General features: G+C 36.6%; 1 protein-coding gene across 4 annotated transcripts in view; it reads right to left on the bottom strand.

Annotated features, from left to right (window-relative positions):
- FOXJ3 (forkhead box J3) overlaps nucleotides 1-22,644 on the bottom strand; it is a 131,594-nt gene that overhangs the window by 84,831 nt on the left and 24,119 nt on the right. For all 4 annotated transcript variants that reach the window (XM_061184392.1, XM_061184394.1, XM_061184393.1 and 1 more), the window contains exon 3: nucleotides 5,907-6,231. In XM_061184392.1, the coding sequence (XP_061040375.1) occupies nucleotides 5,907-6,231 (325 nt within the window). The remainder of the gene's footprint in view (nucleotides 1-5,906; nucleotides 6,232-22,644) is intronic.

Here is a 22,644-nt window from a genome sequence, read left to right as displayed (position 1 = left end):
AAAAGTAAAATGTACAATAACACAAAGGTTGGCTCAGGGGAATTAGAAGTACAGCTGACCCTTGAACAACACGGGTTTGAATTATATGGGTCCACTTATATGCGGACTTTTCCAATAAATACATACTACAGTACTATACAATCCAAGGTTGGTTGAATCCGCAGATGAGGAACCATGGATATGGGGGGCCAATTGTAAAGTTATACATTCGACTGTGCAGGGGTCAGCGCCCCCTTAGTCCCCGGGTTGTTCGAGGGTCAACTGTATAAGGTTTATAAAGTTCTTACACTATACATAAAATGGTATAATGAAGGTAGAGTGTGGTAAGTTAAAGATGTGGGTGGTAAACCCTAGAGTATTCACATCCTAAAACAAAATTTAGGAAGAGGTATAACTAATAAAATAATAGTGAAGATAAAATGAAATCATAAACAATACCCACTCCAAATCCAAAAGAAGACAAGGAAAAGAAGGAACTAATCAGAAAAATTACCCATTTAAAAAGTTCAAGATGGGAAAAAACCAAAATCAAGATGGTAAGAAGAAATCAAAATGGTCATGTTTTCTAAATGGCTTCACAGTGGAAGAACACATCTCTACTTAGATCATCCTCCTCTACAAAAAGCTTAAAAGCTGGAAATCTTCAAGACTCTGCCACTGTCCTTTTTTCACTGCTACATTTGCTGCCTAGGCAATCTCATCTACAGCCATGGCTTCAATAACCATCTGTGACCTTTCTCCTGAGTTAACACGTATTTTCAACAATCTACTAGACATCTCCAGAAACACCTCCAACTCAACATGTTTAAAACTAAACTCAATCTTTATTCCCAGTGTGGTCTTCTGCCAGTTTTCCCTTCTCTATTTAAAGACAGTTATTCATATAACTGTTCCAATCAGAAACCTGTAAGACCTCCTTAACTCCTCCCTCCTTCTCACCATCTAAAACAAATCTGTCACCAAATCTTTTAAGTCTACCTTCAATCTACCTACTTTATTCCATCTCTTCTGTTACTACCTCAGTCCAGGACACCAGTCTCACCAAAACTAGTACAACAGCTTCCTAACTGGTGTCCACCCTCTACCTTCCTCTCTTTACCCCTCCTCCACCATTCTCTACCCAACAGGCAGTTACCTCTTCACAAGGCAAATCTGACATTAGTGCTTCAATTAAAACCTTTCAGTAACTTCTCATTGCACTTAGGATAAAATCTAAAATCCTTAAAGCCTCCACAAGACTCTTCATAATCTCACCCTATCCTGCTGTCATACTCTCTATACTAACCCCCTCCAATGGTCTCTCTCACCTCTAGGCTTTCCATTTATTGCTCCCCCTGCAAAAGTTACTGCTGCCAGCCTTCCTCCATCCCTTTCACCTGAGTCTACTTAACTTTCAATTCATTCTTGGTTTAAACGTTAGTTCTTTAAGGAAGTCCTTTCTGACTTTCATAAATTATTAGCTTAGGCCAAGCGTGGATTTCTCACCACACAGTAATTTGTTTAATGGTCTTCCTCCTCCATACTGTATTCTGTATCAAAATGTAAGTAGGCTCCATAAGGGTAGGGATCTTGTCTACCAACTCAGAACCTAGAATATAATGCTTTTCCTATGGGAATCACAAATCTGTTGAAAAAAATACCAAAAGCATATTTAGAAAATAAAAACACCTGGAGAGATATGAGAGCCAAGACATGTATTTACAACACACAATGAAGAAAAGAGATGACTTCAGACCTCACAACTTGGGGAGACACTACCTCTAACAACCCTAAGGAAAGAAGTTGGGAGAGTAGAGGTAGAGATAACTAGGATGGCAGATAGTAAGCTGGAGAAAAATGGCCCGGATTAAATAACTGATAAAGGCATACTGCTTGGCCTTGAAAACCCAGCTTCAAAAGTAGTTTCTCAAAAGTACAGTCTACTTACACCAGAATCACTTGAGATGAATTTTAATGCAGATTCCTAGGCTCTAAGATGACTAATTCAAAATCTCTGGAGTTGTGACCCAAGAATCTGAATTTAAAAGCACTCTCACTGATTTTCATTTTCACTTGAGTTTAAACTGGCATCTCTCATTCAAATCAACCACCCCATTTCCACCTTTATTTCTCTTCTCCCACTGTGAGAGCCCTGACTCCCCAAAACACTAATATATGTACTCATTTGTTCTATCCTACCATGCACATAAGATTGTTTCAGAATTGCTCCCCTTCCCAACTTCTTTTCTTGTGGTTATACAAGGTAGCGAGACTGCCTCTAGCAAATTACCACTACCAAAGACAAATCTACTAAATGAAGTCCATGATTCTTTCGTAATTCTTTTCAACCTTGGTATGCTCTTTTCAAAACTTCTTGAATTTTTCTGTGTGATTACGTTATACATTTGATATAAGGCTTATTTATTTCTACTTATATTCAGTTTTAAGGTTTTCTTCTTTCATCCTTTTTGATTTCCTAACTTATAGTTTTTTGAATGTGTAAAATACTTAGATGTTTCAAGACTCAAAACCATATAAAAAGGTACACTCACAATCTTGCTCCCTTCTCTATCTCTTCTACCTCAGTTCCGTCCATCCCTATAGGTAACTATGTTTACTATATTTCTAGTTTATTATTCCTAACTTTCTTTTTACAACAATAAGCAAACACATAATATATTCTTATTTCTTTTTTTCTTCACATAGAAAAGTAGAATACACCCCCACATACCCATACCACTCTTTTATATTTTTCTTTTTATTACCCTAAATTCCAGTAACTTAATAGGTTAATTTTCTTTAGTAAGGTGAATAGCACAAAAAAAATTCCTTTTCCTCTACTTCAGATTACAAAATCATTCAATTATGGAAATTCAAAGAGTTTTTATAACTCTTATGGACTATTCAAAGAATTGTTTTTAATATGTAATCTCCCTTCAATGCCCTGGCACAAAATGAAAGAGAGTTCATCTAAATATTACAATTCTATTTGAATCCTTTTAAGTAACCACGGCAACATTTTCTCCTCTGGGTGACTTTAGTTGGCTCTACATTTCTGGAAAGGTGGTTGACAACTGCTTTAGGATTTTTCTTCCATCCTCTCTTCAAACAATACAAGCTAATTTCACAAGTTCTATATGACCTTCCATTTTCACCTAACCCATCTCTTCCATACCTGAAGAAGAAACAGTAAGCAGCAAGTTGTACAAGTAACGCTAAACAAATCTTAGGACAGTGAATGGGAACTAAAACATGAAAACAGAGATAGGACCTGAGCAAAGGAGAAGATAAACCACTTTCCATTTGTCTCCATGTGAGATGTTCTAAATATTTCTATGTTTACAAAAATAAAATTTAAAGTAATCATGGCAAGTTCTAGGCTCCTAAAATTGGGTGGAAGAAACTTTTTTAAAAGAATAATTATGAAACAGCAATTCCCTGGGAATATTAAAGGTCTGCCTAAAGCAACAGACTGGACCAGATAATCTCCTTGGCGTATCTTTTAGTTCTAAAAAGCAACATTATCCTTCTCAACTTATTCCCATTTTTCGCTTTCCATCCTTCCTTCTTCATTACATCCAAACCATGTATCTTCCAGATGAAACTGTATCACTACTTCTAAACCAGTTTCAGACCATAACTTGGGGTGGCCAGCAGCAAGAAATCCAGCAGACTGAATCTGGCACTCTCAAGGTGGACTTAGATGAAACAAGATCCCTGAACAAAAATCTGTAAGTTCTATAATAGAGTTATTAATAAAACATATGGAAACACAAAAGATTAATTCCACAGGGAAAAGAGAGGTTACATATGAGCTTAAAGAATAAACAGAATAATGCCAACTGGACAAAGGGCAAGAGAAAGTCCAAGGACAAGTAAGAGAAAAACAAAAGCAAAAAAAATCAAAATATTTATTTCTAGGACAACTAATAGGCTGGAATATGTAGAAAAAACAGTATATGAGAGGGAACTAGCAAAAAATAAAGCTAGGAAAGAAAGCTGGGACCAGGATTCTGGCTTTCATTCAAGCTGCATTTATTGAGGCTTACTAAATGGAAGTACTGTGCTAGTGCAATGGAATAGAGGAAAAGATATAAAAAAAATCCCTTCCCATAAGGCACTTGATTATCTGGCATGATACACAGCACACATCACTGGTGCACAGTAATTCAGTAAATGCCTTTAATAAGTATATTCAAACAAAAAAGACAAAGGTGTTGAGACATGAAAGCTTAAGAGAAACAAGTGGAACTACCAGCTGATGGCAGACCTAAAGCTCTGTAAGTCCCCTTCCTCCACATGCACACACACAAATACACACACCCCACACAGCACACAACTGGATAACTCCTACATAAGAATATGAATGTAAAATGTGCAGATACAAAAGAAAACTGAATTATTTGTCGTATAACATAGATTAGGTAGGTAACTAATTTGAAGGTTCCTCAAAAAGCTTAGATGAGGAGCTAAGGCCTCTTTAAGAAGTAGCTGATTCTAGAGCTGAGGCAGGAAAGGCACGAGATGAGCCTCGAACATCTTGTGGTGCCAGAAAGTTAAGAAGTGGTAAATAAACAAAAGAACTGTACCATATCGAAGGGCACAGGAGCCAACCTGTAAGAGCTCCCAATGCCAAAAGCAGCAAAGATCTGAGCAACAAATAACGACAGCACAAAAAATAAAATAAATATCCATGAGTGCATACTATTACAAATACGCGATTGAATAAATAAAAGGGGAAGAAGGGACAAGCCTTCCATATTAATTGGGAAGAATCCCAATTAATATAGACGGAATAAAGGAAAAGAGAAAACCACACCTAGAAAACAATAAAAACTGCCGTAATGATCTACCAATGAACACTAAAATTAATGAACAAAAATTTAAGAAAAACAGGGTATTGCATGCTGTCAAAGTATCTCCCCCAAAACATTTCATAATTTACAAAGTGATAAATAGTAATTTTATAGTGGAGAAACCTGGCAGACACCACCTTAACCAAAGAACCATGGTGAACATTACCAGTAATAAGACATACTGACATCAAGTTCCCCCTGATATGACAGATAGACAGAGAAGGGCACATCACCTCTGCATTATTCTTCCCCAAAATGCATTACCTCAATCTAACCGAGAAAATATCAGACATATCCAAACTGAGGAACATTCTACAAAATACCTGACAAGTACTCTTCAAAAGTGTCAAGGTCATAAAAGACAAGAAAAGATTGAGGGACAGTTACAGACTGGAGAAGACTAAGGAGACATAACAAATGACAGCTAAATGTAACGTGGGATCCTAGATTAGATTCTGAATTGAATCCTGGAACATAAAAAAACATTAGTGGGAAAAACTGGTGAAATCTGAATGAAGTCTGTAATTTACTTAGTAGCTAACAGTACTGCTTAGTCAAAAGTATTAATTTCTTAGTTTTGATAATGGTACTATGGTTATATAAGATGTTAACAAAGAGGAATTGGTTGAAGGATATATGGGAACCCTTTGTACTACTTATAAAACTCTTCTATAAATCTAGAATTCTTTCAAAATAGAGTTTTTAAAAAAATCTTTGATGATAAAAACAGTACTAGTTGCAATACTATGCTTTTTTTTTTAAACCTCAGACACACTATCAACTTAACTGAACTGTGGGTATTGTTTTCTAGTGAATGCTACATTATCTCTGCTCCAATACTTTATGCTACGTCAGTCCTCTAATATAAGAAAGCTCTAACAAATTAATATTCTACCCAAAATAAAGTTATTCATCTAATTTAAAACATTTAATTTCTTTTAATCCTAAAAATGACTAGTAATCGGAATTTCATCTTTAATTATATAAGCCTCCACAAAGCTTTATCTTCAATAAAAGCCAGTATTGTTACTGTTTACAGCATAAAAATAAAAATTCAAATAAAATCCTTACCTTCCATCCACTGCCAGCCTCTCTATAATATGGGAAGTTATCACAAATCCACTGGTAAATCTCACTTAGAGTCATTTTCTTTTTGGGTGAGCTATTAATTGCAAATGTAATGAGGCTGGCATAACTGTATGGAGGCTTCCCATCTTTGTGCTGTTGGACTTCTTCCTGGTCCAGGGTTGTAGTTGGGTCAAGAAGTGTATTCTTCTTGGAAATTCCTGTTCCATGTGCATTTTGTGTAGCATCAGATTTTTGGATGGCTGCTCTCATGGTGAGCTGTGGTAACCAGTCCATAGATGTTAGGCTGCTCTCCAGTTCAGATGTCATCCTGAAGGTAAATAGACTCCTTAGTCAATATCAAGGAAAGAACCCCTGCTTCTCAAAATATCCAATATTCACAAATCTAGGAGTTCCAAAGTGAGGGAAAGCCTGAGTTAAATCTGGAGGAAAAAGATTGAGTATATTAATGACCAAACCAAATATTTAAGGGATCAACATTTCCAATCTTTTTTCTTAATTTCTTCCTCTCCAAACACAACAAATTTGGTTTTAAACTGTCTAAGAGATAGAACAATACATACACACAAAGTAATTCTGAGGCCAGTTTTCTTAAAAAGACTATCTGTCACTTTAAACAGGGAGACAGGATGATAGTATGAAAAAATCTGTCTGCAGTCCAGCTCTTTACTCACCAACACTGCAGGCCCTTTTAAAACTTAAGATTGTATATCTGGCATTTCTTTTACACAAATCTTAGGGAAATCATACAAAAAAATACCAAAATTAAAGTGTAGGCAAGAAGTCAGAGAAGTAACTGAGAAATAAGCACAGGAATTTACATGGAGGAAAGAAGGTAAAGTTGAGCAGGTGGGAGATAGGAAGAGTAAAGCAGGGTAGACAAGAATAGCAAGGAGACAAGCTAGCTGGGGGAGTTGACTGAAAAAAGAAATGCAAACTCAAGGACACTGATGAACTAGAGAAAAGGAGAAGAGGCAGTGCCAGGCAGTTTAAAAAAAAAAAGTCAAAGAACAAGCTTAAGAAAACTAAAGATCTGGGAGTGTAGGATATAAGAGATAAAATCACATAAATGGACAGCAAGAAAAGAAGCATTAAAAACTCAAGGACAGGCTTACAAAAACATCCAGTGATCTGGATTCTGTAATCTATTTCTCTCCAAGGCTGAAAAATTCAAACCATTATCACCCAAAGAAAGAAAAAAGAAAAAACAACATCTGCCAGGTTAACACATATTCTGGAGAAAGAAGGAAGCTGCTCTAAGAATGGAAGATAAAAATATAGAAACAAAGATTGACACCTCTCACTGGAATGGCAAACTTTCAACAAAAGGTACAAACTTTCCTATCCTGGGATCAAAGAAGCAGGAAAAGTGAGCCTGACAACAAAGCAGAGAGGAATGAAAGGCTTCTAAGTGATATAAAAATAAAGGGAAAAAGAAAACAAAATAAGAAACTTAAAGTATCTCAGTAAAAAGAAAAAAACTGTGGCTAAGAATCCCATATATACCCTTCATTCCAAATGGCTACAGGCAAAAAGCAACCTGGAGTATATGCTTAGGATCTGAACTTCTGGGAGGCAATGTAGAATTAATAAAGAACACAGGCTCTGCAGTCAGGCAGACCAGAATTCAAGTACTTATTCTACCAGTTACTATCTGTGAGACTATGAAAGTGTTACTATCTCTAAACCCCATCTCATCTGTAAAATGAAACAATAATAGTACCTACGGTTAAAATATTACTTTGAGAAATAAATGGGATAACTTATGCATAGAAGAAACATTCAATAAGTATTAGTTAATAATATTACTCTAGGAGTATCTTGGGAGGGTACTAATGAACCATAAAGTAAACAAGATTAAGCAATAGCAATTATAAATCAAGAGACAGCCATGAGGATTCTATCTGCATTGCCAGTAGAATATTAACTACTGGCAATGCAGATAGAATATTTTCCAATATTTTGATTAACAGTTTTACATTTTTCCTTTTCCCTCCCCATCTCTACTGTATGCATTCCTCTGAAACCTGAACTTTAAATTCCTCTATACAGCACCTTGCTCTACAATCTCAGCCAGAAATGCTTGTTCCCATCATGAAATAAGTTATAGAAACTTGTGGAATAAGAAGCCAAGATAATTTAGATATCACAGAATGTCAAAGAGTGGGCAAAGTACCCTAGAGATAAGAGAACAAGGCCTCCAATCTAAAGATGAAAAACTAAGGTCTACTGAAGTTAAAGACTTGTCCAAATTCACACAAATAGTTAACAGCGGTACTAAAACCAGAGCTCAAATCTCCTGATGCCCAATCCAGCAGTTTTTCTACCATACTTTACCTGTAAAATTAAAATAATACTACCTACCTCTCACTGATATAAAGTACTCAGAACAGCGACTGGCAAATAGTAAAGAGTCAATAAATGTTAGCTACTGGTAGTGGTGATAACAGTAGTTGCTGCTATTATTATTCACATTTTATTCTACGAACATTGGCTATTATTATACCATGCTATCATCCTATTTGCCTCAATTAAGTCTCCACTGAGTAGCTTTATTTTGTTCAAATTCCCAAAGCAGCCAGTCACATACATTTTCAAAGATAATGTAAAAGAACATTCCAAATTGGAATATAACTGATATAGTAGATGCTCCCTGTTGAGAACCATCTTTAACTTCTGTTTCCTTCCACCAGTGCCACTAACTGAGACTTTAGGAGAGTCTCAGTAATATAACATGAACACACACTAAGTAGGTACTTAATACTGTTATAAAAATAAACAAGAATTTATAATTACACACGTGTACAAGGCTATCCTAGAGTAAAATTTTATACACACAGCAAGTATGATAAAATTTCTGTCCTCTAGAAACCTGTACTCCAATTAGGAAGGTCAAACACAAGAAAGAGCTGGAAAAGAGCTCTGGGTGCTGCAATGGCTCAGAAAAAGGTGGAGGACAACATGGGCTGTAGCCTTAAGAGGTAGAGAAGGAAGAACTTCAGCTAAGACTTAAAGAAAGTTAAGATCTAAATAGGCTGGAAAGAATTTGGTGCCTAGTCATCAAAGGCATCATGAGTAAGAATTATTCATTGAAGTAGAGTATAAAAATCTTTCTTAAATTTAAAATCTGAAAAAGCGGGGCTGCTGTTTTCTCTGCAATTTGTTATCTTTTATATATTCTTGGTAGTGAGGTAAAAAGTGCCTCTATTGCTGCTTAGGCTGGTTGTTGCAGTGGTTCTCCACTGAGAACACAAAAAATGACCATTAGATTTGACCAGATCATCAAGTAACTTTAGAAAGAAACCTCTTAGTGGAATGGTGATGACAGAAGTCCACTTGTATAAGAGAACAGATGGTGGCAGATTTAAAAACAGCATGGGAGGCTCTGAGGAATCTGGTTATGGAAATCTGGTTAAGAAATGTCAGGCCCTCATTACCTCACCTCATTCCAAAAGCTTCCTAGCTGGCCTCCTAGGCTCTGATTTCTCACCACTCCTCCCTGCTAATCACCTCCAGAGTCCGTGTATATACTCCAAGGGAAATGCCAGCAATGTTTTCATGTCACTGTGCCCAAAAACTTTCAATGGTTCCCCTTCTCCTATTATACTAAATCTGAATGCCTCATTTTCAACTACTTTAGCTTCATTAACCTTTTATTAATCCTTCTCTATTAATTCCTAGAGCAATTATAACCTCAGTTTGGCTTTACCATGCTGTTTCACATGTATACTTGGAACATAAGCTTTCTACCCTCACTCCCTTTTCCCCCACCTCCCATTGAGGATAGTGACCGTACACTAGTACTTCAGATGCTACCCAACACCATGCCAGGTACACATTATCTGAAAAATAACACAGTATTTGGATAAGGAATGAGTCTTCCTTTCTGGAATGCCTTTTCCTTCCCACTCCGCCTAGCTGCTTCTACTTTTTCATCAAGACTCAGACCAAACACCTCCCCTTCCAGAAAGCCTGGTCAATCCACTCGTCCCATCCTCCATCTCCTAAATTGAACTAGATCCTACCCCCATTGACTATAAATACTTCTATCACAGAACTTACATAGAATTAAATTACCTTTATCTACCTCTCTCCCATGAGGCCATGAGCTCCTTAGAAGAAGGAACTTTCTTATTCTTTTCTGTTCCCACAATGCCTAGGAACACACTAGGTAAAGGGTCAATAGATGGTGGTTAAATGATTGAAACAGTGACTAGCCAATGAAGGCGTGGGTGTGCTGCTCCCCAAGCAAACAAGACCAAACACATTTAAAAGCTAAAAGGAAGAGGTGAAAGAGGACTCAATAGTATGAGGTAAGGATAACCACAGGATCGAAGTCCTTTATGAACTGGAAAAAAGCATGACTCAGCACAGACTGACAAGTGAGCACTACACAGGAACACAGAGAGTTCTACTGGAAAAGTAGAGAAAAATGGGAAGATGGAAGCCAAAGATAAGAAGATAATGTTACTTGTGGGATAAACCAAGGCATGAAAAAATTATGTCTGAAGTTCTTAAATCTATGATGGTATCTATTGCTTAAAAGAATAAGGAATTTTTTCTGCATACAATGAAAAGGTAAAGAGCATCCAGATATAACAACTCCACACTAATTTATGACATAAGAGGAGGGAGGGGGTTCTGACCTCACTTAATGAAATACTGCCACTGATACGATCCCAAATATGCATTTTAGCTACTTTAGCACATTGCTTGGCTTCCCTCTGTAACTTCCCTAACAACTGAGGAGTAGCCAAGGCTTACACAGAAAGTTTTCAACAGGATAAAAAGGTGGGAAATGGGTAGAGATATTGTTGGCTTTCCTAAATGGAGGTAAGACGAAGACATCAAGGAAAATAAAATAAGAATAATGAGGGTAATGATGATGTGACCTAGATATTCCTGAATCCTCTCCCTCCCTTCCTAGCACTTGGCATTTTGTCTTAACACTTGGCATGTGAAAAACTGAGCAACTGAGAACTCAAAAGAAATCCTTGTAATTACCATAGCAGTAATTCTGATCACACGCATCTCAGGGGGTCAAAAAATATATATATTTACACATAATATACATATATAAAAAACATAATTCCTGTTACTGCATCTCAGCACCCGAGGCAGCCAGAAGCAAGGTCTATGGCAGAGACCACTAACTGCCACTTAATATCTGTTTTGGCCTTCTTCCTTAAGAATACAACCCCAATTTTATTCTGGATGGTATTATGCCTTTTGCCCTTCCTGCTCTCTGGAATGTGGATACAATAGCTATTGCTCCAACAGTCATCTTGGACCATAAGGTGACCTTTGAGAATGGAAGCCATACACTGAGGACATGGGAGCAGAGAGAAGGGATCTGGGTCCCTGATTTTTTTGGTGAAGCAATTGTGAAGCTGCCATCCCAGCCCTGAACTGCCTACCTTCCAGACTTTTTATGTGTTTAACTACTATAAAAAGATCACTACCGGCAGGTGAATGCAATTCCTAACAAACATGGAATGTGGGACATGGAAGTGAGGTGATACAAGTAACAGGACCTAAAATTAGACACTCTCTTAGAGGAGTTGATGAGGCAAACATTAAGAACTCTAATACTTCAGGATGGAAAGCTGATTACACTTATTAAAGAGTGGCAAAGGATTTGGTCAAATTGTCACCTACTGTAACTGGAAAACAAACCATATGCCAACTGAGGCTATACAGCAAGGAGAGAAATACTATAGGAAAAATTGAGAATATTGGCATGTGTTGGCTCCTTCTAGCCACTTAAAACAAAGTACTAAAAGGGAAATAAACTTCAATTAGAGTTGCAAGCAGAGAAAACGCAGGTTTGCTAAGGGAGGTACTCCCTGCCTATGGCCTGCATTTCAAGCTAAAATTCCTATAATTTAAAGCCCTACATGGTTGAAAAAAACACCAACTGCTTCTGAAGTAGCAAACTGAAGTAAGTGAGTGATAGCTGCAAAACTACAGCCTTAGCAGTAGAGAAGACTGGTGCCTTGCCAAACAAAAGCAATGTTGTGAGGGTGCTGACTTTCCACCCAAGACTATCACTTCAAATGGCCCCACCCAGAGCCATCATTCCCTCAGGAGCTAAAAGAGGTGAACGAACTTGGATGGGGGAAAATATATTCTTTATTTCCACTAACTTGTAACTGAAACTTAGCATTTCCTTTAATTACAAAAGTGGACAACAAATCACAGCAGCATTAACAGTACCTGTGACTTTGCCATCAATAAAAATCACAAATATATTCATATGTGACAAATGCTGCAGAATCTCAACTTTTTAAACTCATCGACTACTTCAAATTTATGACAGTGTATTAGATTTGCCACTAGATTTTTTATTTAATGTGTTAATTCAAAGGCATATATATTACTATGTTACAAAGTTAATATTTTGCTAACCATATTTCAATATAATTAATTGGTTTCTTCTGTAATCCTAAGTATTTTATTTTATGAAGTTTGAGACCTTATTCTGAGAAGTGTCCACAAGTTTCACCAGACTTTGAAGGGGTTCCATGGCACCAAAAGGTTAGAAATCCCTGGGGTAAGTAGAGCACAAAGGGCAGAGTTTTCATATTAAAAAATTCTGCCTAGGAATGTCCTTTGGCTCAAAGCAGCAAAAAGTCTTGAAACTAAGCTTTTTAAGATAACTGTAAAGGGGCAGAGGGGTGCCTAGACTGCGAAAGCCTCTTAAGTTTCCAAAATAATACCCAAGCTAATCAACAAGAAGTGAGCTATAAAGCCTATGCATTTCCCAGATAGGGCATCTTCACCAATACCCACCGCAGATGTGGCCATGGAGGATACTGGACAAGGTGAGACCTTTCAGAGGGCACAGGGGACAATGGAGAGCACATCAAAGAGCAGAATCAAGGAACTTATTATACTGTCATGGAGTCTCTGCCACTGCTACCCAGGAGGATTTTATAATAGATATGGCCTAGTGACTATTTTGTGTTTCCCATTATCCTGTTTTCTGAATAAAAGATTTTATTGCTATTATCCTATTCCTTCACCACTATAAACCAAAAAGCCACTCTGGGATCTAATGAAAGTGAATGCACCCAGAGAGCTTAGAATTTCAGCTGGATTTAATAACTGGATGAAACTCTGGGTTGTTTCCCTTGGGAAAAGGGCAAGTAAGTTCTATTTATAGGAAGAACAGTACATGTGGATATTTGGGTACCCAAGGCTGATTGTGGCAGAAACCTAACAAGAAAGAAAATAATCTACTACAAATTGACCTTACATTTTGGAAGCATGTGATATAAAAAAACAATTTTTTAAATTTATAAATGAAGCAATAATTTAAGCTATTTCCAAGCAAAAGTAGCTGCTGTTATTTTTCAAAATTAGTTATCATACACCGGCAAAGCCAAAGTTTCTACTCTTAGTTCAATTTCAGGAAAATAACACAGTCAATGTCCTACATTAGAGAAGATATGGTGATTAAGAACACAGGCTCTGGAGCAAGACTGCCTGGATTGGAATCCAAGCTCTTCCACTTTTAGCTATGTGACCTTAAACAAGTAAATTAGCCTCTCTATACCTCAGTTTCCTCATTTGTAAGGTGAGGATAAAAATAATACCCACCCCAAAGGATTGTTGTGAGGATTAAATGAGTTATATATACAAAGCACTAAGAAGAGTTTCTAACACACAGTAAATAAGCATTCAATAAATGTTAGCTATTATTATTCCTATCAAATTCATACTCTTCAGAATTTTCTAAATTTTAAATGACTGTCACTCTTATTCAGTGGTTTTAGACTTACATGCCCTAAATCACACAATAATCATTTATCAACCTCAATGGAAATGAGCCCCTCATTCAATTATTTACTCTAAAGAAATGATCCAGAAAAGACTGTGCTTTTAAATTTTGTTTGTAGATTGCATATGAAAATTGAACATACACTTTTCCCACAGAAATAAGATTCTATGATGATGATTCCTGAAGCAGCCCACAAAATCCTACCTATTCTATACAGGAGTTCTATAAATCAAAGTTCTAAGAGTATAAAAGCCTCAGTTGGATATTTTGCAGCAGAAAGAAGTGTAACAAGGAAAATAAAGAAATAAGTTTTTCCATTTTCCTGGTGTAGGACCAGCTTGTTCCTGATAAAATTTCAATACACATAGTTTACATCTGGCATACTTCTAAGTACCTTCTATACCTTGGCTCTCCCATCTCACACTGCCATAAGCCTCCAAGATTGGCCCCTAAAGTTGGTATTATAAACTCCAAAATTAATTACTTGCTCTTCTCCTCCAGTAAAAACTCTAACCTTTTCAAAGCAGTTGATCTCTGCTCTATTTAGGAAGAAAGTGGACAGCATCAAACTAATCACCACTAAGGTATGAATAACTGAGGCTTTAAATTTCCTATGAGCAATGATCTTTTTAAAGGACAAGCCCAAAAAATCCTCATTGGTTTGAAGTGAAAATATAGGTAGAAGAATCATAATTTAGGATAGAGAATCCAATACACAACCAGAAGTTCACATTTCAAAACTCTTGACTTTCCCAACTTTTGTTTCACCCCTAAAATTCCAAGAATATTCACAATACAGCTTATGCAAAAACTTGGGGGATGCAGTGAGACAACTGTCATTTGTAAACAGAACTGTGGTTTCAGAGCTATTTATCATAAAATCAGAGATGAGAAAGAACCTCATTATGTCATTTTTAAAAGCCCTGCTATTACCTATTTTGGAGACCAACAATATTCTTTATCTCCAAGGGAAGAAAAGTTCACCAAATGTATACAGTAATTCATTTTGTTTAAAATAATAATAATAAATTTTAACAGACTAATCTATGTGTCTCCCTTGCTACAGAGAAGAAAATTTCTTTAAATTCTATCCTGGAAAATGAGAACTGGTCAGAGTTCTCTTCACAACGATGTTTCACATATTTTACAATATTAACACCATTTGGGTTCCTTCTCAAAAGTTTGAAGTCCAGAACTCCAATAGGATCTGATTTAAGAACCATAATATAATTACTGCTCTTCTCTAGATTCTCTCCAAATTACTCTATTACTCAAATATATAATCTTAGATTCATAAAACTGTATTCTAAATTCATACAAGCCACACTCATAGTTAGAACTCCGTTCAGGCGAAAACTTAGGGATCATATGGCCAAAAGACATCTTTATGTTATAAATGTAATTCTTATCTTAAAAATATTTTACTCTACAATTTAGGGAGGGAAAATAAATATTTTTGGACATTAACCACTGAACTACATTCTGTCATCAAGTAAGTACCATATTTTGCATTTAATCTCACTCTACCTACTGGAATCTCTATGTCTCTTGAGTAGCTGGAAAGCTAAAAAACAAGAGTCCCTTCGATACAAGAACACTCAAAGCCATCTTTGCAGATGTTATTTAAAAACCCAGACAGAATCTGCTATTAATACTTCTTATACTTAGTTTTTAAAAATGTGTATATGTAATAATAAACGTCCTCTGAGTAACATGTATTTACTCTGTCTCATTAAAGGGTTTATCCTGACCTTTCTGCAACCATACTGCTTCAACTCACCGTAGGACATTTACTGGATATCCTATCTCCACACACACTGTCTCCATGACATTATACCAGTAATATGGTATCAGTGTTGGCAGAAGGCTAACATCATGGAAGGTGATCCTGATGTGATACACATAAAATGCTAAAGAAACGGCTTAAGCTGCTACATATGATGTTTACAGTTCAGTGGTCCTCAAAGTGTGGTCCAGGGACCCTTTCAGGAGATCTGAAGGATCAAAACAATTTTCAGAGTAAGGTATTATTTGCCTTTTTCACTGTCATCCTCTCATAAGTGTAGAGTGGAGCTTTTCAGATGCTATGTGATGGGTGCTATCACAACAGAGTGAACGCAGAGGCACAGAACAGAATCCAGCTATCTCTATTAAGCCAGATATTTTTAAAATTTTGCAAATATGTAAGGCAACACCACTCTTCTAAATTTTTGTTTTGGAAAATACAATTATTTTTCATAAAACATGTTATCTATGTTAATATATAATGGGTTTATTATTATTTCTATGTAAATTAATAAATATTTTGATTTTTTCTTAGTTTTAACTTCTAATACAATTTTGATAGATATAATTCACAAACACATGCTCTTCGGGCACTAAATAATTTTTGATACCAAAAAGTTTAAGATGCTATAAGTCAACATCTCAAAGACTAAAGGTCACTGTTTCTAATATACTATAATGCAATGGAAAGTGTAAAGGCTTTGAAATCACCCAAAAGGGCTTGAATTCTTATTCTTCTCCTTATTAATTGCATCCTTGGACAAGTCAAACCTCTAAGCCTCACAGAATTGCTGTGAGGAGTAAATGACAAAATGTATGTGAAACACTGTAGTACAGAGTTAATGCTTGGTACAGAGTAGACATTCAACAAATGATAACTATTAGAAATCCCTTTTAAAAAAAAGACATGCTACCCACATGACTGTAAGGAAAGGCTCTGAATCCTAAAAATATCCTCTCTTGAAATCCTAACTCTTCTCACCCAACACTGGACACATGCTGCTTTTTATCCGAAACTTTTTGTAGCATTTTGCCTAGCTCACCAAGCTCTTTCTCAGCGTTGGCTCCATCCCCAGGGCCCTGAAAAGTGAGTACTACAACAACAAATTAAAGGATTTGAACCAGGGTTGGTACCTGACCCAAATTGTTCATCTGAACTTTCTTCTTCAGGAATTTAGTAATAGGACTTAAACAGTCTGGGCTGGTCTCCTGAATGAAAAAGCTAAGAACTTCAGAGGTATGGGATGCCCATGTGCCAGAAAACCAAAGAAAGTCAGTTTATAGAAATGAAAAGATATTACATTCAGCGAAAAGCAAGAGAGAAGAAAATATACTGCCTAGGTTCCTAAGAACCTAAGTTCTATTCCCTTAAGAGACCTAGCTACCTCTGGGTTCTGTGAAATACCCTAGTATTCACCAAATAAATTCCTTTTCTTTTTTGTTTGATACGTCCAGTGCTGATTTCCTTTACTTGTAACCAAGCAAAGCTTGACTAAAATAAGCTTACTGAATCAAATCATATAATTTCTTTTTTATTTTTCAGTATTATTTTATATTCTGTGCACTGCTTGTAGCCACAGATTTTATATTTAACTCCTTTATTTTGCCAGTATATTCAGTGATGCTTTTTAGTCTATTACCTCTGATATTATCTTCCCCCATGTATAAGAATTCATGACAACTCCAATTTCTCCACCACCTCCCTATTTAAAAACTGCTGACTTTCATAACAAGATTTTATTTTCAATTTTAGACAATGTATTTCAAAATTAAATCACTAGTTTTCTATCACTTATTTCTAGTTTCCTGCATTGGTATTTCCCATTTGCACTTATTTCTTCATAGTATCCTCAATTAAGTAGAATATTTTTTGGCACCCCTCATTTAAGAAAAAGCCTCAAGGGCTTCCCTGGTGGCGCAGTGGTTAAGAATCCACCTGCCGATGCAGGGAACATGGGTTCGAGCCCTGGTCCGGGAAGATCCCACATGCCGCGGAGCAACTAAACCCGTGTGCCACAACTACTGAGCCTGCACTCTAGAGCCCATGAGCCACGACTACTGAAGCCCGCATGCCTAGAGCCCGTGCTCCGCAACAAGAGAAGTCACTGCAATGAGAAGCCCGCGCACCACAACGAAGGGTAGCCCCCACTCGCTGCAACTAGAGAAAGCCCGTGCACGGCAACAAAGACCCAATGCAGCCAAAAATAAAACAAAATTTTTTTAAAAAAGAAAAAGCCTCAAATTATGATAAATACTGACAGCCAAGAGGCAGAATTTAGTGCATGGGCACTGGAGCAAGACCTCTGTATGAATCCCAGCTCTGTCCCTTATTCACTGCATGTCCTAGAGTTGCTGAACTTTTTTATCTCAGTTTCCTCATTTGTGAAATGAAAATAATCATAACACCAACCTCATAGAGTTGTTAGGGGAAATTTAATTAATATACCATAAAATGCTTAAATAATGCCTGGTCTAATATATTAGTAAGAACACCATAAAGCTAGTTATCCAAATCAATATTTAGTCCCATAAGTAACTTTTATAATATGTCCTTAAGTCAGTGACTAGTCAGTGGTACTCTTCAATACCTTATGCTCAGAAATGGAAGCCCAATAAGTCAGCTTAAAGATTAAATTACATTTAGGATGCTCTAGACCAGCATTGTCCAACAGAACTTTCTACAACAATGGAAATGTTTGTGTGTTATCCAGTATGACAGTCAGTAGCCATGGGTAGCTAACCAAGCACTTAAAATGTGGCTAGTGTGACTGAGGAACTGATTTTTTTTAATTTAGATTTAAATAGCCACATGAGGCTAGCGGCTACCATATGAGACAGTAAGCCTTAGAAGATAAGCCAAAAAGTTCAAAATACATTTTAGAAAAAGTCTCTGTAATGGTCAAAATTAAGACGGTTTCTCATTACTCTTCATTTAATTGGAACATGTCAGAACTAAACATGCAAATTAATAGATTTTATCAATTATAAAAAAAGTTTGATAAATATGATAACAATGATGAACTATGGCATGATAATGAAAGTTATTTCTGCCACTGTATGGGACTGACTTAAAAGCATAAAACTATATTAACTATAAATATGATAAAAATGTAATATTAAATGTCAGCAACATCCTTAGCCTGAGGTCAGTTGCAAACCTGAATGCTACTGGTAGATACTCTAGAATCTAAGAATTTAGACTATCATACTAGAGATTATCAAACTAAATGAATTAAGCCAGACAGAAAGGCAAATATCATTTGATATCACTTATATGTAGAATCTAAAAAAATCACACAAAACGTATTTAACAAAACAGAAACAGACTCACAGACACAGCAAACAAACTTATGGTTACCTGAGGGGGGAAGGGGAGGTATAAATTAGGAACTTGGGATTAACAGATACACACTACCATATGTAAAACAGATAAACAACAAGGTCCTACTGTATAGCACAGGGAACTATATTCAATATCTTATAATAACCTATAATGGAAAAAAATCTGAAAAAGAATATACATATATATGTGTATGTATAACTGAATCACTTTGCTGTACACCAGAAACTAACAACACTGTAAATCAACAATACTTCAATAAAAAAAATTTTTTTTTTAATTTTTAAAAATAAGAATTTAGGGTAAAGGGGAAATAGAAAGAAGGGGGAAAAGAAATCCTCTTCTACCCCATGTTCTTGAGCTGAGAACAAAGGATACAAACATGTCCTTTTTTTTTTTTTTTTTTAAGTCTTTTTCATTGAATTTGTTACAATACTGTTTCTGTTTTTTATGTTTTGGGTTTTTTGGCCCCGAGGCATGTGGGGTCCTAGCTCCCCAACCAGGGATGAACCCGAACCCCCTGCATTGGAAGGCAAAGTCTTAACCACTGGACCGCCAGGGGAGTCCCCAAACCTGTCCTCTTTTATTCTAAAAACAATGATCCCTTTTGCATTATACTATAGGAAAATGCAAAAAAGGAAAAAATACGCCAGATGCTTTATGTAATCAATATATATTTTATCCCATGAATCTTAACAGGCCAGGGAGGTAAACATTAACATCCCTATTACAGCAAAATCAGGAAAACTGAAGTAACTTACCCATGATCATATGAATAACACGCGGCAGAGATCTGAACCTGTATCTACCCAATTCTAAGACTAAATACCAGAGCTGCCTTAACAATAGCAACTCTGCTACTAGAAACAAGACAGCAAGAAGCCTTAAAATAAATCTACCCATCTCTGGTCATTCTAAATAGCAGGGTTATCAATATCAAATGGAGGGAAATGAGGAAACAGATGGACAGGAAATTCACTTGGGACACTAACACACAAGCTTCTCTGGTGCTAAAAATCCCTATGTGTTCCCCAACATATCCTAAACAAACAGACTGGATCAATAATAAAAGGCATCTTTAACGGAGAAGCGTAACAAAAAGGAAAAGATAAGTGTGAACAAGAAAGAAAGAAAAAGATAACAAAAGGAAGAGGTCTCAGGTAGAAGATCATAAACTACTTAAAGTACTACTGATAACTCAGCGTCCTAGGCTGAATACACATGTGAACCATAAAATCAATCCTCACAAATGTTAGGCAATTCAGAAATGCAGAAAGGGCCCCATTTTAACAAGTCCAAAGAAATATCAAATTTTATTTTGCTTTAATCAAACTGAATTATAACAGTCTAATGCTACAATATGTGAAAGAAATATGTTATATACATATATGTGTTTACCTGCCTACATAAAGCAAATGTTCAAGGAAAGCTTTTGCTTTTTTGGTAAGCTTTTGCTATTACTGAGTCTATATCTGGAAATAAAATGCAGGTACATCTCAGGATTCAAATCCATCTTATATAAACTCAGTAACCAGATTCTGCTAAATTTTTAAGATTCTATTGTCTGACAGAAACTGTATCCATCATTATCTGAACCCTTCAGTCCTGCTTTCCAAAACTCAGGAATTAAATAGATGTAGATGATCCAGTATTCACTATCCAGACTCTTACTATCCAAACTCAGGATATGAATGCAGTAGATTCGGATTGCAAGGAATACTTGCAAATCTTATATAAATTTTTAATATAATTTCACATGATTTACAAAATTAGCATTTTTAGCAACATGCAAGTATCCTACTAAAATCACATAAACACTGGCTGCAAAACAGATCTGAGAAAACACTTTTTTTAATATTTTTATTTATTTGGCTGCGCTGGGTCTTAGTTGCAGCACACAGGATCTTTGTTGTGGCATTCATGTGGGATCTAGTTCCCTGACCAGGGATTGAACCTAGGCCCCCTCTATTGGGAGCGCAGAGTCTTAACCACTGGACCACCAGGGAAGTCCCAAGAAAACACTTTTTAATACTATATTTCTTAGTAGTTTGCTGGAACAAGTTATTAAGTTATTGCCCCTCAGTTCTAAACCCGCATCCCTTCTTCCCAATCTGCCTTAATGATACTGGAACTGGGACTCTGCAAACCACATTTCTGCTTTGCCAGCTGATTTCCTATAAGGCTCTGCCAAGAGGGAGCACTAAAGATGGACTGCAAGCCTGGAGAAGAAAAAAGATACTTGGGCCTTCCTGTCTATTCTTTGGGCTTCATAAGAGCATTACCCCAGCAAAGGTTTCTTCACCCCTGCAGCAGAAGGTCCCCCTCACAGTAGTAAGTGAATAAAGTTTGCAGTTTTTCTAACACTTATGGAACTAGCTTAAGCATACCCCACTCAAAGACCCCAGCACCAGCCAGCACCCTTCCCCAGAGTTCTGAGTTTCAAACCTATGGGATTTCTATTCTGAGCTCGAAAAAAGCACTAGCATGTAGTACCTTCTCCTCAGAGATCTGAATTTTGTTTCCACAGGACCCTTCCTCTAAGTCTCTAGGTTTTCCCTTTGGTCCCCAAGCCCTTAGGGCTCACAGCTGCTTCTGGAAGTGTCTATCTCCATGATAACTTCAAGTTTTATTTTTATCCTTTCTGTTACCTAGTTAACAACTTTAAATCTAGTTAATGATTCTATTAAAGTCTCTGTTCAAATAACTGGTGTGGTTTCTGCCTCCTGATAGAACCCTGACTGATAAAAGAAAACAGCCTCATTATACTGTAATAGTATATGATGTTATTATAATAACTTTTGTTAAAATGCAATTCTACCCATACTAGCAATTAAAGAAGAACAAAATGTTAATTAAGAGCAATTTGATTAAAATTAAGAGTATACTTAGCTATCACTACAAAATCTTTTGCAACCATTCTTTTAAAGAAAATTTGGGTGGGGGTGCCTTTTTCTAACACACATAGCATCTACTGGAATAAAATTACATGATAAGACGACATGACCAAGGGCTATCTCTGTCTTCCCAAATTTTCTACAATAATTGATTTAAGATTACTTTTTAATCACAAAAATACAGTAAGTAAATTTTTAAAAATAATTTTAACATGTTCAGATTAAACAAGGATCCAATATCATCTATAGAAAACAATATTTAACTTGTTTACCCTAAATATTTAAAGGGCAGAGGAAGAGATTTAATTCATTTACTAAGTACCCTCTCCTACCCAACAAATTTTTTAAATGTCATACTTTCATTCCACGCCCTATCTTCACTTCACATAAGTCATCCACTCCCACTCCCACCTATGTTTACAACCCCCCACCTGCCTACCCATTTTCTCATTCCTAGCCACAGGGTCCAGTTCTTCTCCACCAACTCAAATGCTTTCCTGTCTTGAGGCTAGCCACTTTCTAGATATATAGGTAGTATATGCAGGTATATACAAGATATAAAGGTAGTATATACAAAGAGAGTTATGGCAAACAAGCAATGTTTGTCAGTGGATTTGAGATTTCCTGGGCTTCCCTGGTGGCGCAGTGGTTAAGAAACCGCCTGCCAATGCATGAGACACGGGTTCGAGCCCTCATCCGGGAAGATCCCACATGACGCGGAGCAACTAAGCCTGTGTGCCACAACTACTGAGCCTGCGTTCTAGAGCCTGTGAGCCACAACTACTGAGCCCACGTGCCACAACTACTGAAGCCCATGCGCCTAGAGCCCATGCTCTGCAACGAGAAGCCAACGCAATGAGAAGCCTGTGCATCACAACAAAGAGCAGCCCCAGCTTGCAGCAACCAGAGAAAGCCCGCACG

This window comes from Eubalaena glacialis, chromosome 3, assembly GCF_028564815.1.
Source record: "Eubalaena glacialis isolate mEubGla1 chromosome 3, mEubGla1.1.hap2.+ XY, whole genome shotgun sequence".
In the NCBI taxonomy this organism is placed as follows: domain Eukaryota; kingdom Metazoa; phylum Chordata; class Mammalia; order Artiodactyla; family Balaenidae; genus Eubalaena; species Eubalaena glacialis.
The sequence above is the reverse complement of the archived record's forward strand: the minus strand, read 5'-3'. Positions and strand labels throughout refer to the sequence as shown.